The sequence below is a fragment of the Pelmatolapia mariae genome, linkage group LG14 (genome assembly GCF_036321145.2).
Source record: "Pelmatolapia mariae isolate MD_Pm_ZW linkage group LG14, Pm_UMD_F_2, whole genome shotgun sequence".
NCBI classification, from domain to species: Eukaryota; Metazoa; Chordata; class Actinopteri; order Cichliformes; family Cichlidae; genus Pelmatolapia; species Pelmatolapia mariae.
Window position 1 is genome coordinate 4,711,134 of NC_086239.1, and position 13,867 is coordinate 4,725,000.

Here is a 13,867-nt window from a genome sequence, read left to right on the forward strand (position 1 = left end):
GCTACCCCAAAGTGGAAAAGCTGAAGAAAATAAATCAATGAATAAAGGGATGAATGGTAAATTTATATATTCCAATAGACGGTGAGCTTGTATTTGCATCACTATTTTCAAGCAATCAAAACCGAATGTGTGCAGTTATGGCTACATTCATAGAGGAGCGCTGGTGGTGGCAAAGTCAGACTTATTCCAGATGCTTGTGTGTTGATCGTCCCAGCAAAAGAGCACAATTGCCACTACATCTCCTCAAATGTTGTGTTATTGTCCTGTAATTTTTTGTGTTTTTTTGTGTTTTATATTGAGTGTGTGCTCTCTACTTTGGGCGATATTTGATTCTCTGTCTGCAGGTCTCCAACTGGTGGGCTCCACTCATGCACTGGCCTGTCGACATGTCAACTGCTGATTGGTCCGTATCTACAGCTTCATCTTCTTTTGGTTGCCCTTTTGAAGGGTTGATCATCTGCCTACACCTCACCCTGTCTGTAGCATCCTTTTCTGTCACACTAACCCTCTGCATGTCATCCTACACTACAATCCTTGAACCTCCTCTGAGGTTTTCCTCTTCTCCTGCACACCTGGCAGCCTTTGTCCAAGATACCCACTAGCCCTCTGCAGGTTTTTAAAACATCTCAACCATGCCTCTCTAACTTTCACTCATCCTGAGCTGTCCCTCTGATATAGCCTTTTCTAATCTTGTCTACTCTGGTCACTCCCGCTGAAACCATAACATCTACAACTCTGCCATCTTTACTTCGAACTCCTATTTTTGTTTAGTGCCACTGTCTCCAAACCATACATCACAGCAGGTCTCTACCATTCCACTCCCATCTTTCCCACCATGTGTGTGCACCGACCTCAACTCCTATATCTTGCCCTATCCTCCCTCTTACTGAAGTATCTGTTGACTACAGCCATCCTTTTTGTAAAATCCACCACCATCTGCCATTCTGCATTTCTCTCCATAACATCATACCCACCAAACATCTGTGTTTCGTTTCCCTATATGTCCACCGAAGTCTGTTTTAATCACCAATCTCTGCCCCTGGGGACATTCTGTACCACCTTAACCAACTTACTAACATGTCCTCCACCTCCAAACCTCTGATTGTTCTGTGAGCGTTTTTTCTGGAAAAACCCAGAAAAAGGGTGCAATTTAGACTTTTAATGTCCTACTTTCCACCCACACCAGACACACTCCCACGCAGTCCTCCTAGATACTAAATGCGCATCACTGAAAGTAGATGACACATGACTCTGCAGACTGGTTGTCAAGTGGGCCAAAATAGGAGAAGTAGCTACAGCTACAGTGAAGTTAACTGGAAATGGGAGAACCAAAAAACTTATTTGTGTTTTGTCTTTACTTGTGTTGGTATAGTGACCAACAAAAGTAAAGCTTGCGTCACAACTGCTCTAACGCCCCCCCTTACTGTTACTAAAACAGTGGTTCCCAAACTTTTTTCTGCTGGGTCCCCCTTTGTTTTACAAGACCACCCCCTCCAACCACAAACACCCACATATTGTTTTCAAACTCCAATGCAATTAATTTCACACCTCAAACCTTTTGTAAACAATTGAATAAATAAAAGTAAACTGCAATAAATTACAGGTAGCAATAAAATAAACTACTATCCTTTTACGTTACGTCCCCACCTACACAGGTATTTTTAGAAAACACAGCTTTTTCTATGCATTTGGGCCTTAAAAACTCCTGCCAGGGTGGAGATTTTCGAAAACTCAGTTTTTGCGTTTACGTGTGGACGAGGAATAGTCACGCAACATCAAAGGTGTGCGCCTTTTTTGACATCACAAAATGCTATTGCTGTTAATCTTACTATCTGCAGTTTTTACACAGACTTTCTTTTCACCAGCAACTGCCTCCAGCTTATCCGAGGGAATACAGAGTAGAGCAGGGCAATATGGCCAAAAATATTTATCACGATATACATTTGAAAATTTGCGATAACGATATAACTGACGATATAATTGACCCGAGACAAAATACTTTACCACTCCACAACTTTATTAGTGAAAAAAAAAACGATCAATGTATTTTCACTTAAACAAGCAGCTTTTTTTTATGTGCATTAAAGCTATATAAATATTTAACAGTGCAAATACAAATTCCTTGCTGACAGTTTAACCAAAAAAGCATTTCCAGTGGAAATTGGCCGACATATCCTCAGCATAACCATGTATAATTAGAGATGGCACGATACCACTTTTTTATGTCCGATACGATATCATAAATTTGGATATCGGCCGATACCGATATGAATCCGATATAGTGTGTTTTTTAATCAATAAAATTGTTTTTTTAATATCTTGCTGCATTTTGTATAAGTTCAAACTCAAGTTTAAAAAAACCACTAAAGCATACCTGTATGCAAAAAATACACTGCACCCAAAATATTTCATAGTTCAGCAATACTGATCAATCTAATAAACTTAAACCTACTCCATCCTCTCTATTCTGGTATTTTAAAGAGTAAGCCTAACTAATAGGGTTGCAAACTCCCAGCAAAAAAAAAAAGGGAACCACCCCCCACCTCATGATGCTTAATTGACGTAATCAACTTTAATTTGATGCAGTGTGAAAAAAAATGCACAGAAATCAATTATTTTTCTACAATATTTAAATAGATTCAACATCTTTCTTCAACAGAACTGCAGACTGCACAGATGGTACCTTCCCAAAGGAAAAAGTACTAGCTTACTAGGGTATATTAGACTTAATAGTTACTATATACAGTAATTGGCTTATATACATTTTACATCAGATTAAAACTTTGGGTGTAAGATTCAGATAATTATTTATTAAAAAGCTAGACATTTTAAATGAGAATAAGAAAGAAAAGCATGTCTTTGTGCCCCCCCCTTTCCCTGTTCATGCCCCATCGGCCCCCCTGGCTAAACTTTGCTAGATCCGCCCCTGCACAGTTACCAGCCGTCAGCTACGTAGAAAAGGATCCTGGTGTAGAAAGTAATATTAAACAAATTCTAATAACAGATTATCAAGCTTAAACGTGCTGCTGTTGTTCAGCCGCTGGTTTCCTCTTTCTGGCGCGAAGTGGGCGATAAACAAACAAGAGAGACGGACTCGCGACAGAAAAGCCGATCAGCTGATCATTAATCAGTTTCACGATTGAAGTAGCAGCAGGAGAGGGAGGGGGGGAGAGAGAAGAGGCAGTGGCTCCATATATCGGTTGTTAAGTTTAACGCTGGAATGCTTTACAAACATTCAGAGATGAACTTACACACTTGCTTTACTTCTTCTCTGGGATAACTTTCTCGGAGATGAAATGCCGGTTTGGTAGCGAGGCTCCAAATGCTCAACCAGACCACCAACAGGTCCTGCACGCCACAGCCGCTCTATCACATGATGCAATACTGCTCCGACGTGCTACGGTTATGAGCCGAGTTACGCCATGGCGCAAGTTTTGTGAGGTGCTTTTACGTAATATCGGATCGGTCCATCTCTATGTATAATATCCACAAAACTCAAAAAGAGGTTATACACACACAGTGCGGTAATATTATGTTGAAGCACAGTACGTATCACTCTGCGAGACTCCTGCCTACGATAGCCGTAATGCTCCGACAATCCATCAAGCGGTGCGCCTTTCGTACTTTAGCAAAGTCGTACTAAAACATTTTGTGACAGATTTTTGAGCGCCGTGTACCAAATAAAATCGGTTCGGTAATAACGATGGCCCGCTTGCTTGCTCTACCAAAAAATCTGCTTTGGTGTGTATCTGACGGACGAAAGCTAAACCAGTTCCACACCACTGAAGTTGCACCATTTTGACAAACCAATTCTGGTTCATCCGTTTCATTCAACGATCCGCTTTTGCCCTTCTCATTCTCCGTCACCGCCATGCTTTTTCTGCCATGTGTGTATGAAAACAAAGGTACTGCGCATGCGCGTTTTACCCATATTTTATCGCGATATTTCATTTTCTGATCACTGCCTAACATTATACCAGTATTACCGTGAACGGTATGATATGGCCCAGCCCTAATACTGAGCTGTTCCCAGGCCAGCCAAGAGATCTAGGGTGCGTTCCAAAAGTACCTCCTATTTCCCATTTCTAGCCTCTTTTCCTTGACCTTGATGAAAACATCATTCTAGGAGAAAAGCTGTGCGCTGAGAATTGGATGTCTGCATTGTGAAACTATGATATGCAAAAGATAGACTACAAAACGAATATCTTACTTTGCTGTTTTACTGATTTCAAATAAACAAGAACAGGCTGCGAAAAATAACCCTTCATTACAAAGGTTGGTATTTTAAAGAAGAAGGAACATTTAGGGTCAGACTAACATCTGTGACAGCCAAAAGCCTTCTTTTCACATTAAAATATGCTGGATTCAATAAAGAGGCTCAGTGTCAGTTTTGTGACTGAAAGTCAGAACAGGAATATTTTTGCAGTTGGCCTTACACCACACATATTTGCAAGAGTTTCACCTCTAGAAAAAGAATATTTAAATGAATCAAGTAAATGTGAATTAAATGTCTCTGACACACACTTTATTGCAAATTTTACGAAATCTAAGGTTTCACTAAGGTTTAATGATATGAAACCTTGTTTCATATCACTTTTTAAGAGTTTTTTCCTTCTTATTCTCATTGTCTTGAGTATAATGTGGAATGCAAGATACCACACGGTTAAGGAGCAGTTAAAGTATGACTCATTACTGAAGAATGTGATTAACTTGTTCAAGTGCCTTTGCTTGACCCCTTTTTATAGCAGTTGAAGTTCATATTGAGTTACAATGAAAGAAAGTATAAAAATTGGATTAAAAATGATATTAAAGCCATATTTCAGCCCTTTAAAAATTTAGCATTATCTTTTGACGTATGGCTTATAATATTACAATATTATATTATAATATAATATTCCTTTAGATGCTGCACTATAAGGACATACAGATACAGCCACTCAAAACTGCCGCTTTTAGCCAAACGTCAGCCGACTGACTGTTGACCTTAGGGCATTTCTCTTCTCTACTAAAAACATGCCCCTTTTACTCAATAGCAGAGTCACCAAGAGACGGGACTTTTTTTTCTTTTTTTTTTTGAAGAAAAAGTTTAAAAATAGTTAGCTTCAGATGATTTTCTCTGTATTATTGTATGGTTTTTACCTTATGATATAAAGGCCACTGTTTTGAAGAAATAATAAATGTATAAATAAAACTGATTTGAATTTCACCATTTCACATTCTTTGATAGCTTTGGTTGTAAATCTCTTCAGCTATTAAAATGATAAAAACTTAGTTTAACCATTGTTAAACTAGGTTTTGGTAATTTATACTGAAAATTACCAAAACTATTTCTAGCAAACAGTTTTTCATTCATTCATTAATTTCAATGTAATCTAATAAAGAGATACAATTTAAAAGAAAATTAAATCCAGAAAAATAATATTCTTGCACACAAGCTTCTTCATAGATCCCAAGCCTGTAAATAAATGCGCCTCAACACTGCTCCACCTGGTGGATACACTAGAGATTACCACTGGTTTTCTTAACTGCTGCTTAGGGGTATTGCTACTCATGGTTGCATCAGCCAGGTCACAGGCGGGGATGATTACGGTCACCCATCAGCCAGCAATCAGTCAGAATCCCATCATGGTCCTGTCAGGGCTGAGGTAGCCATTTTAAGTGGCTGTATTTGTACAGTGGTAGAATTCTTGGCAACAACGGTCGGATGCGCGTTCCACTTTTGATGTAGCTTTATTGTCACAAATACTGCACCTATCACAATATTTGTATCATCAATTTAAAAAACAAAACAAAAACAGATTTAACTCTGTTATATTCTGCCAAGTTAATACGACACTCCTGAGTCAGTTTAATAAGATGAAATTAGTTTTGATGGTACTAAAAATAATATTCATGAATCTAAATTCCATTATGCTACTCATCCCTGGTACCCAGTTCAGTTTACTGTATGAAAGTAGCTTATTCAAAATAACTGCTGTTTATTCAAAATAACTGCTCTGCTTAAACAGTCTAGCTCATGTACGGGTAAAGCAGGTTTACTGCTGAGATGATTTGTAAATACTTTCCTGGGGACAAGAGGCTCATGAGGCTGTAAAGTTAAGGTACTACCATGAACTGCAAAGCCAGCAAGTTTATCTGCCTTCAAGACTTTGATTTTCTGAATGAAATCTTGACCCCTCTCTTTCAATCTAATTATAACATATCTCCAGATCTTCACTGCCTCCTCCAGCTCTTTCATGGGACAGCAAGGCGTTCCAAGACAGCGAGATGTAATCTCTCCTCCGTGTCCTGGATTTAAACTTGGTCTGCCTCAGGGCCTTCTCCTGGGGAGACATGCCCAGAAAACCTCACCCAGGAGGCGCCCACGAGGCATTCTGGTCAGAAGCCGGAAAAAATAAATGATGGCAAAAAATCTCCCAAAAGAATCGTTGTTTCATTGAAAGCTTTGATAAAATAAAGACAGAGGAAGTGTAGTACTGTGCAAAGGATTTTCTTTTACAGTGATTCGATCAAACAAAAAGAATCAAATGTTAACTTAGATCATGACAATGAAAAAGGTGTGATCACAGTTTGTTTTTGTTTTTGTTTTTTTAAATGCACTCAAATCTGGAGTTACTGAAAAAGTAGTTAGGGAGAAATTTCACTCAGTTTTACTCAAAAAAAGTAAGTCTGGCTTATACCAACTTAACTTGTTTTTCCTAGGCCACACACTGATTTTACTAGTTTTTACAGTCATGTGTTCTCTACCTGTATGTTTTATTTTATCTGTATGCTTTCTAGTTAACAACCCCAACTGCCCTCACTACAATATTACTCCTGCTCAGGGGAATTTTAAATAATTTCATAGGTGTTCAGTAATTTGAACTACAACATAGCTCTGAGGAGCCTGTATCATGAATGCTCAGTGGTTATAATGTCTCTTCATTTAGTGCATGCAATTTATGGCACCAGGAGTAGCAAGTTTTTAAATTTGAGTGTTTATATTCAAAGATTTTTTTTAGCTCTCTAATTTCTGAGTGGATGTTCATGGTAACAATTTTGTCACACAAAGATGAATGCATTGCGTGAATACAGTCAAGCCCATAATTATTCATGGCAAATTTTGACTTGACATTACTTTTATTCAACCATTAATGACACAGGTGTCTCCCAAAAGATAATAAGATGATGTAAAAGAGGCATCATTGTGGGAAAAAAATATTTCTGAGCTCTTATTTACATTTGAGCAAAAAGAGTAATGTCCAAAATTATTCATACCCATCACAAACTGTCACAGTCTCTGGGAAAATCCAAAGTTCTAATTACCCTGATTAATTGAGAACAGGTGTTTTAATCAATTTAACAGGTAAAAAACAGCAGCTCTCTGCAGTTGGCTTGTGGACAGTCATGGCTAAGACAAAGGAGCTCAGTGAGGACCTGCAGCTGCGCATTGTGGCTGCTCACAAGTCAGGAAAGGGCTACAAGGTTATATCTAAATGTTTTCAAGTTCCAGTGTTATTAAAAAAATACAAGATGTTCCGCACTGTGGAAAATCTCAGAGGACGTGGTTGGAAGTAACACCTGTGCTGGCCAGGAGGATGGTGAGAGGTGTGAAATAGAATTTCAAGGATCACCACCAAGACCATACTGGTGAATCTGTGCTCTACTAGTGGCAATGTCTCAAGGCAGACAATCCAACGGAAACTGGACAGTGCTATGTTCCATGGATGCAGACCAAGGAGGACGCCACATCTCCAGAGAAGGCACACAAAAGCCTGCTTGGTCTTTGGAAATACTCATCTGGACAAAGAAGCAGAGTTCTGGTCTTCCGTGTTACGGTCAGATGAAACAAAAATTGAATTGTTTGGCCACAATGATGTTTCCTGCATTTGACGTAAAAAACAAAACAAAACAAAAAAACAAAAACAAAAAAGGAGAAACCTTCAACTCTAAGAACACTATCCCCTCTGTCAAACATGGTGGTGGGAACCTAATGCTTTGGGGCTATGTTTCAGCCAATAGACCAGGGAACCTAATCACAGTAAATGGCACCATGAAAAAAGAGCAATACATGAAGATTCTCAACAATAACATCAGGCAGTCTGCAGAGAAACTTGGCCTTGGGCACCAGTGGACATTTCAGCACGACAATGACCCAAAACACACAGCAAAAGCGGTGAAGAAATGGTTAGCAGACAAAAACATTAACGTTTTGCAGTGGCCCAGCCAGACTCCTCACTTGAAACCAATTGAAAATCTGTGGAGGGAGCTAAAGATCAGGGTGATGGCAAGAAGACTCTACGACCTGAAAGAGTTGGAGCTCATTGCTAAAGATGAGCAAAAATACCTGTGGAGACACGCAAAAAGCTGGTCTGCAATTATAGGAAGAGTTTGATTGCTGTAATCAAGGTCTTTCTATTGATTATTGCGCGGGGAATGAATAATTTTGGACGTGACACTTTTTGCTCAAATGTAAATAAAAGATGAGATTTTTTTTCCCCTCCAAAATGATGCGTCTTGTACATCATCTTATTATCTTTTGGGAGGCGCTTGTGTCATTTCTGGTCAAAAACAAAAAACAAAAAAACTTGCTGATTGAATAAAAGTAACTAAGTCAAAACTTGCCAGGGCTATGAAAAATTATGGGCTTGACTGTATCAACAATCTTGCAGACCATAGTGTTTTAATGTGGAATATCACATGGATTCATGTGTGTGATTAATACTTGCTATGCTTGCACACACACAAACTGCATTTGCAGCCACTTTCCTACCGAGGTAGGAATTCATAGTTCAGTAAATGCAGAATATTTTTAATGGACAAATTAAATCCAGCTAACATGGTCACAGGCACTGTGTGTTTGAACTGCAGTACATAGAGAACTCGCTGGTTCTGCTAGCTTGTACTTGGCAGTAGTGCACACTGCCAATTACAACTAGCACTAGCAAGTTAACTGATTAATAGAAAAGAAATTACCAGTTTTAGTTCAGTTTAAATCAAGAGAATCAAAAAATATCTCAGGTCAAGATGAAAAAGGAAAAGACTGTGACCAACAAAAACTGTATAAAGTTTTCAGATAACCTTGCTTTTAATTGAAAATAATGACTAGTGATCCTGTTAGATGTCAAGATGGCAAAACCTTAAAAAACAAACAAACAAACAAAAAAAAGGCCTGCACTAGAATCATCTGCAACGTGTTCCACCAAATCTCAATCTTTAAAGGATCTTTGAAAGGTCCTAATTTATGAGTCCAGCAGTTTAAAGTTATGTATAATTGTGCACTGATTCATGTTATGTAGAAGCAGTGAATCAAGCGGCATCAGGCGGCCTTAGAGTGAAGAGGTAGGAGCTTGAAATGTTAAAGTGACACTATGTGCACACAGGCAAGGGCAGACAAATTGAGTGAGCAACTGTGGACTCATGTTGGAGTAAAAAAAAAAGCAGGGGGTCTACCTGGTAGAGACAGTGGCAGACACTGCGGAGCTGTGGGGGAAATTCGCCTGATGAACTAATGATGGCCTGGAAAAAGCGCTCAGTGATTTGCAGCAGGTTCCTCTGGTTCTCTTCGAGGTTCTCACCTTGTTCCAATCTGATGACAAAAAAAACAAACAAAAAAATTCAGTTCTATTAGTCTTTCAGTTCTGAAGTTGTGACCATATAGAAATAGTGGGCAGCACTTAGCTGATACATGCATCCAACACATAGTTTGTGTTTTTTTTATTCGAAGCAGTTCCAGTGACTAAACTATGGCAAAGGAAAAAAAAAAAGCCAGTGTATGGCAGCACAAAATTCGTAATGTAAGAGAAGAAATTTGCCAGTGACTTGCAGAGGAAGCTTCTCCTTGTGCATGCTATAATTTTGTTACCACTTTCATTTCTCCAACATCTGCTACCTAGGCCATTTCTCAAAAGGCATTAAGAAAAAGAAGGGCTTCAGTTTTTCAGTCTAAGTTCAATTCAATTCAATTCAATTCAATTTTATTTATATAGCGCCAAATCACAACAAAAGTCGCCTCAAGGCGCTTTATATTGTACAGTAGATAGCACAATATTAAATACAGAGAAAAACCCAACAATCATATCATATGACCCCCTATGAGCAAGCACTTTGGCGACAGTGGGAAGGAAAAACTCCCTTTTAACAGGAAGAAACCTCCAGCAGAACCAGGCTCAGGGAGGGGCGGCCATCTGCTGCGACCGGTTGGGGTGAAAGAAGGAAAACAAGTCTAAGCTGTCTGCAGAGATGGAGGTACTAACCTGGTGGGGTCCACCTCAAAGCTAATGTGTTCAGGGGTTGTGATGACTCCTCTCAATAAAGGCTCCAGTAACTTCTGTAGATAGGCTGCCCCGTATACCTGAAAGAAGAAAGAATGACAGCTTAAATCATGCAAACAACATGTCCTAAGAGGCAGTTGCAAAGCATTTCTAAAGAATTCACAAGAAGAGTCAGGCAGGGTTTCTACCTTGAAACAGAAGGTCATTATCTTGCTGGCCAGGCTATTTCCTCTGAAGAGGGTTTGCATGGAGTCAGCTAGCTCCACCTCTTTAGAAAACATATTCCACAGGAGTTGGTAGAGTAGGTGTCGGGAATCAAACAGTGTCACCAGGACTCGTGCTAGTTCATCCTGAAAACACATACAGTAACTATTACACAGGCTTTCACTGTATTAAAGCAACATTATGAACACACCCATAAATTTAAAAAAGGAAAAAAAGGCCTCTGAAAGGTCTGTGCAAATGTGTAGTAGCATTATGTTACCTACGACACATTATGTCAACATTCAATTTTAAATCCGTTGTTAAAAACAAAAACAAAAAAAAGCCACACACCCATTGAGACCCTGGAACTACATTAGCTAATGCCATGGCAATGGGCAGCTCTCCTTGGTCTCCCATCATGGTGACCAGCTCTACCAGCCTCTCAAAGCGGTCAGCCAACACAGTCTCAGCCAGTGTGTCAAACTCTGTTCCCTGTTGAAGGATCTTAGTCAGCACTTCCATAAATGTGGCTCGAGTCTGAAGATCTTTGTGATAACCGAGACCTGAAAAAGAGGAAACCAAAATGTAAATTTACTAAAATAAACTACTGGACTTCCTCAGAACAGATTCATTTTGCCTTATATATTTCCTTACTTACCAATTGAGTGCATAAGACCACTGTCTACATTAGCATTGAGTAGATTGGACATTGCTAGGATGGTGCAATGTCGAAGGGATGCCAGACGTCGGGACATTCCTCTCTTACGTCCCCCAACTGCCTGGCCTTCATCCTCCACCTCACTGCAGTCATTCAGCAGGTTCATGAACAGAGTAAAGTACCTGCACACCACCAAAAACAACAGCTAAATGAGAAAAGACGGGTTTTCTATATTCTCACTATACTGTGCATCTTTTATTTGTATACCTTCACGGGGGTTCACATTTTCAGTGACAAATTTCAGAAACCCAGTTGTAAAATCATTACTGGCAGTGTACTGAATGTGACAGTATTTGGCAAGAACAAAACAAACGAAAAACCAAAACCAAAAAGTAAATGTGGTCCGTTGTAAACTGTATAATTCTGTCTGAAATCAGGCATCAATAACACTGCAATCTGCAGCAGTGGGCTGAACAGAGGTTTTGTCTCAGTGTTCAACCCCATTCCCAACATCAAGGACACATCCCTGTATTCTCATACATATAGTAATGTGGAAGATTCTTGGGCCACTCGCCATTTCTTGCGAGGAAAATGGGAAATAGGTGCACTGATTAAAGGCAGTTACTGAATTTGTACAGTTCTAACATTTGGTAAAGTCACCTTTATTCTTCAAAACAGCCTGAACTCTAATAGGTAAGCTTTCTTGTAATTTCTTTTAGCAGTTGTCCACACTTCTTGAAGGACTTTTGAAAGATCTTGCATCAAGATCTCCAAATACCACTGGCTGAAATGCAGCTCGAAACCACTGTATGTAGCTGTAGATACTATTGTACCTTTCTTCTGACCTCCTCCGTGCATATAAACCACAATTTGATACAAAACAAATCTGAATCTGGATCAATGGCTTCATTAGACCTGTTGCCACTGATTTTCAAGTTTCATGTAATTTTGGATACCTCAGCCTTTTCTCTTTGCTTCCCTTCCTTAAGAACGGCTCCTTGCATGTTACTATTACGTGAGTAAATAAGCTGCTTAATGTTCATGTTTTAGCAGTCCACACCTTAGTCAGACTGCTGCTGGGAATCCGCGAGGGTGGCTTCATCACTGCCTGTCTGGCAGAATAGAGAAGCAGAGTGCGAGGACAGCCAAAAAGCAGTCCTTTCTGTCTTTTTGAGGGGTTTTTTTCCCCCTTTCTCTAAAGTCTTGGACGGATGAACCTGCTCCGACATTTAGGATTCTGGGCCGTTCTCAAGCACTTGTTAATTTAGTGACACCCACACTCCCTCCCTACCAATGAGCAACAGTGTGCCTGTTTCCAAACTTACTGCTCCACCTTGAATATTTTTTTTATTTTTTTTTGAGAGCAGCAGTTGCTCACTGGCCATTGCGCCAGTTCCAGTACAAAAGTGACTTAAAACAAAATGCAAAATTTAAATGATCATTTAAAAAGTATCTTTTATTTATATTTATTTATGTGTAGAATACAACACTGCTTAATCCATGTGTATCAACAGGACCATCTGCATCAAGTGAGATCCTTATAAGTGCAAACCGCTTTAACCCAAACCTTAAAACGCCTTTGTAGCAGAAGAGTCTGACAGCCTCAGATCAGAGAGTAATGTTAATCAAACACCAGCAAATAAAAGTGAGCTGTGCCCTCCCTCTAATGCCTTGCTAGTAGAAGAACACATTCCATTACTCAAGTCCAGCTTGACCACACAACAACATAGACAACCCACATTTCTGCTCCCTTTTTGTATGTCTTTCTTCAAAACCCACATTGTAACACACTATTCACTTCACACAAATTCGTGACGCGTTCCACGTTTTTTACTGGGGTGGCTGTAGCTCAGCTCCTTGGGCAAGATACTAACCCCATGTTGCTCTCCGATGCATTCATCGGAGTGTGAATGTGTATGAATGTTAGACAGTAAGCACTAAACAGTTTAGAAAAAGTGCTTGTGTGATTGGGTGAATGAATTACTTGTATAAAGTGCTTTGAGTGCTCAGAGAGAGTAGAAAAGCTATACAAGAACCAGTCCATTTACCATTACTACTAGCGATACAGGAGAGAAAGTGATCTGTCCACATACAGTGGTGTGAAAAAGTGTTTTCCTGATTTCCTATTATTTTTTTGTATGTTTGTCACACTTAAGTGTTTGAGATCATGAAACAAATTTAATTACACAATAATTCAGGTAAACACAAACAAAAACTTTCTAAATGATGGCATTGTTGAGGGGAAGAAAAAACAATCCAAACCTACATTGCCCTGTGTGAAAAGTGATTGCCCCCTAAACCTAATAACTGGCGGAGCCACCATTAGCACCAACAAATGCAGTCAAGCATTTTCGGTAACTGGCAATGAGTCTTTTGGCCCACTCATCTTCGCAGAATTGTTGTAACTCAACCACATTTGCAGGTTTTTTTTAGGGTCATGTCAAACCATCTCAATTGAATTCAGGTCAGGACTTTTACTAGGCCTCTTAAAAGTCTTCATTTTGTTTTACTTAAGCCAATCAGAGGTGGACTTTGTGTGTTTTGGATCACTGTCCTGCTGCAGAACTCAAGTGTGCACTTCAGCTTAAGGTCATGAATAAATGGCTGGACATTCTACTTCAGGATATTTTTGTAGTCAGGACCTGCATTAGCGCAGTTTGCTCGTTAACGGGTTGACGCCGTCCAGCCCCACGCACGGGGCGATCCGCGGTAGCTCGTTAACGGAGATTTGCCGTGTTGTGGCGTTAACGTC

General features: G+C 39.6%; 1 protein-coding gene across 3 annotated transcripts in view; it reads right to left on the reverse strand.

Moving 5' to 3' along the window:
- The window catches only part of nf1a (neurofibromin 1a), a 127,124-nt gene that overhangs the window by 61,949 nt on the left and 51,308 nt on the right, over positions 1-13,867 (reverse strand). For all 3 annotated transcript variants that reach the window (XM_063494311.1, XM_063494312.1, XM_063494310.1), the window contains exons 25-29: positions 11,116-11,297; positions 10,809-11,020; positions 10,442-10,603; positions 10,236-10,333; positions 9,433-9,568 (exon numbers count right to left, since the gene is read on the reverse strand). In XM_063494311.1, coding sequence (XP_063350381.1) covers positions 9,433-9,568; positions 10,236-10,333; positions 10,442-10,603; positions 10,809-11,020; positions 11,116-11,297 — 790 coding nt within the window. The remainder of the gene's footprint in view (positions 1-9,432; positions 9,569-10,235; positions 10,334-10,441; positions 10,604-10,808; positions 11,021-11,115; positions 11,298-13,867) is intronic.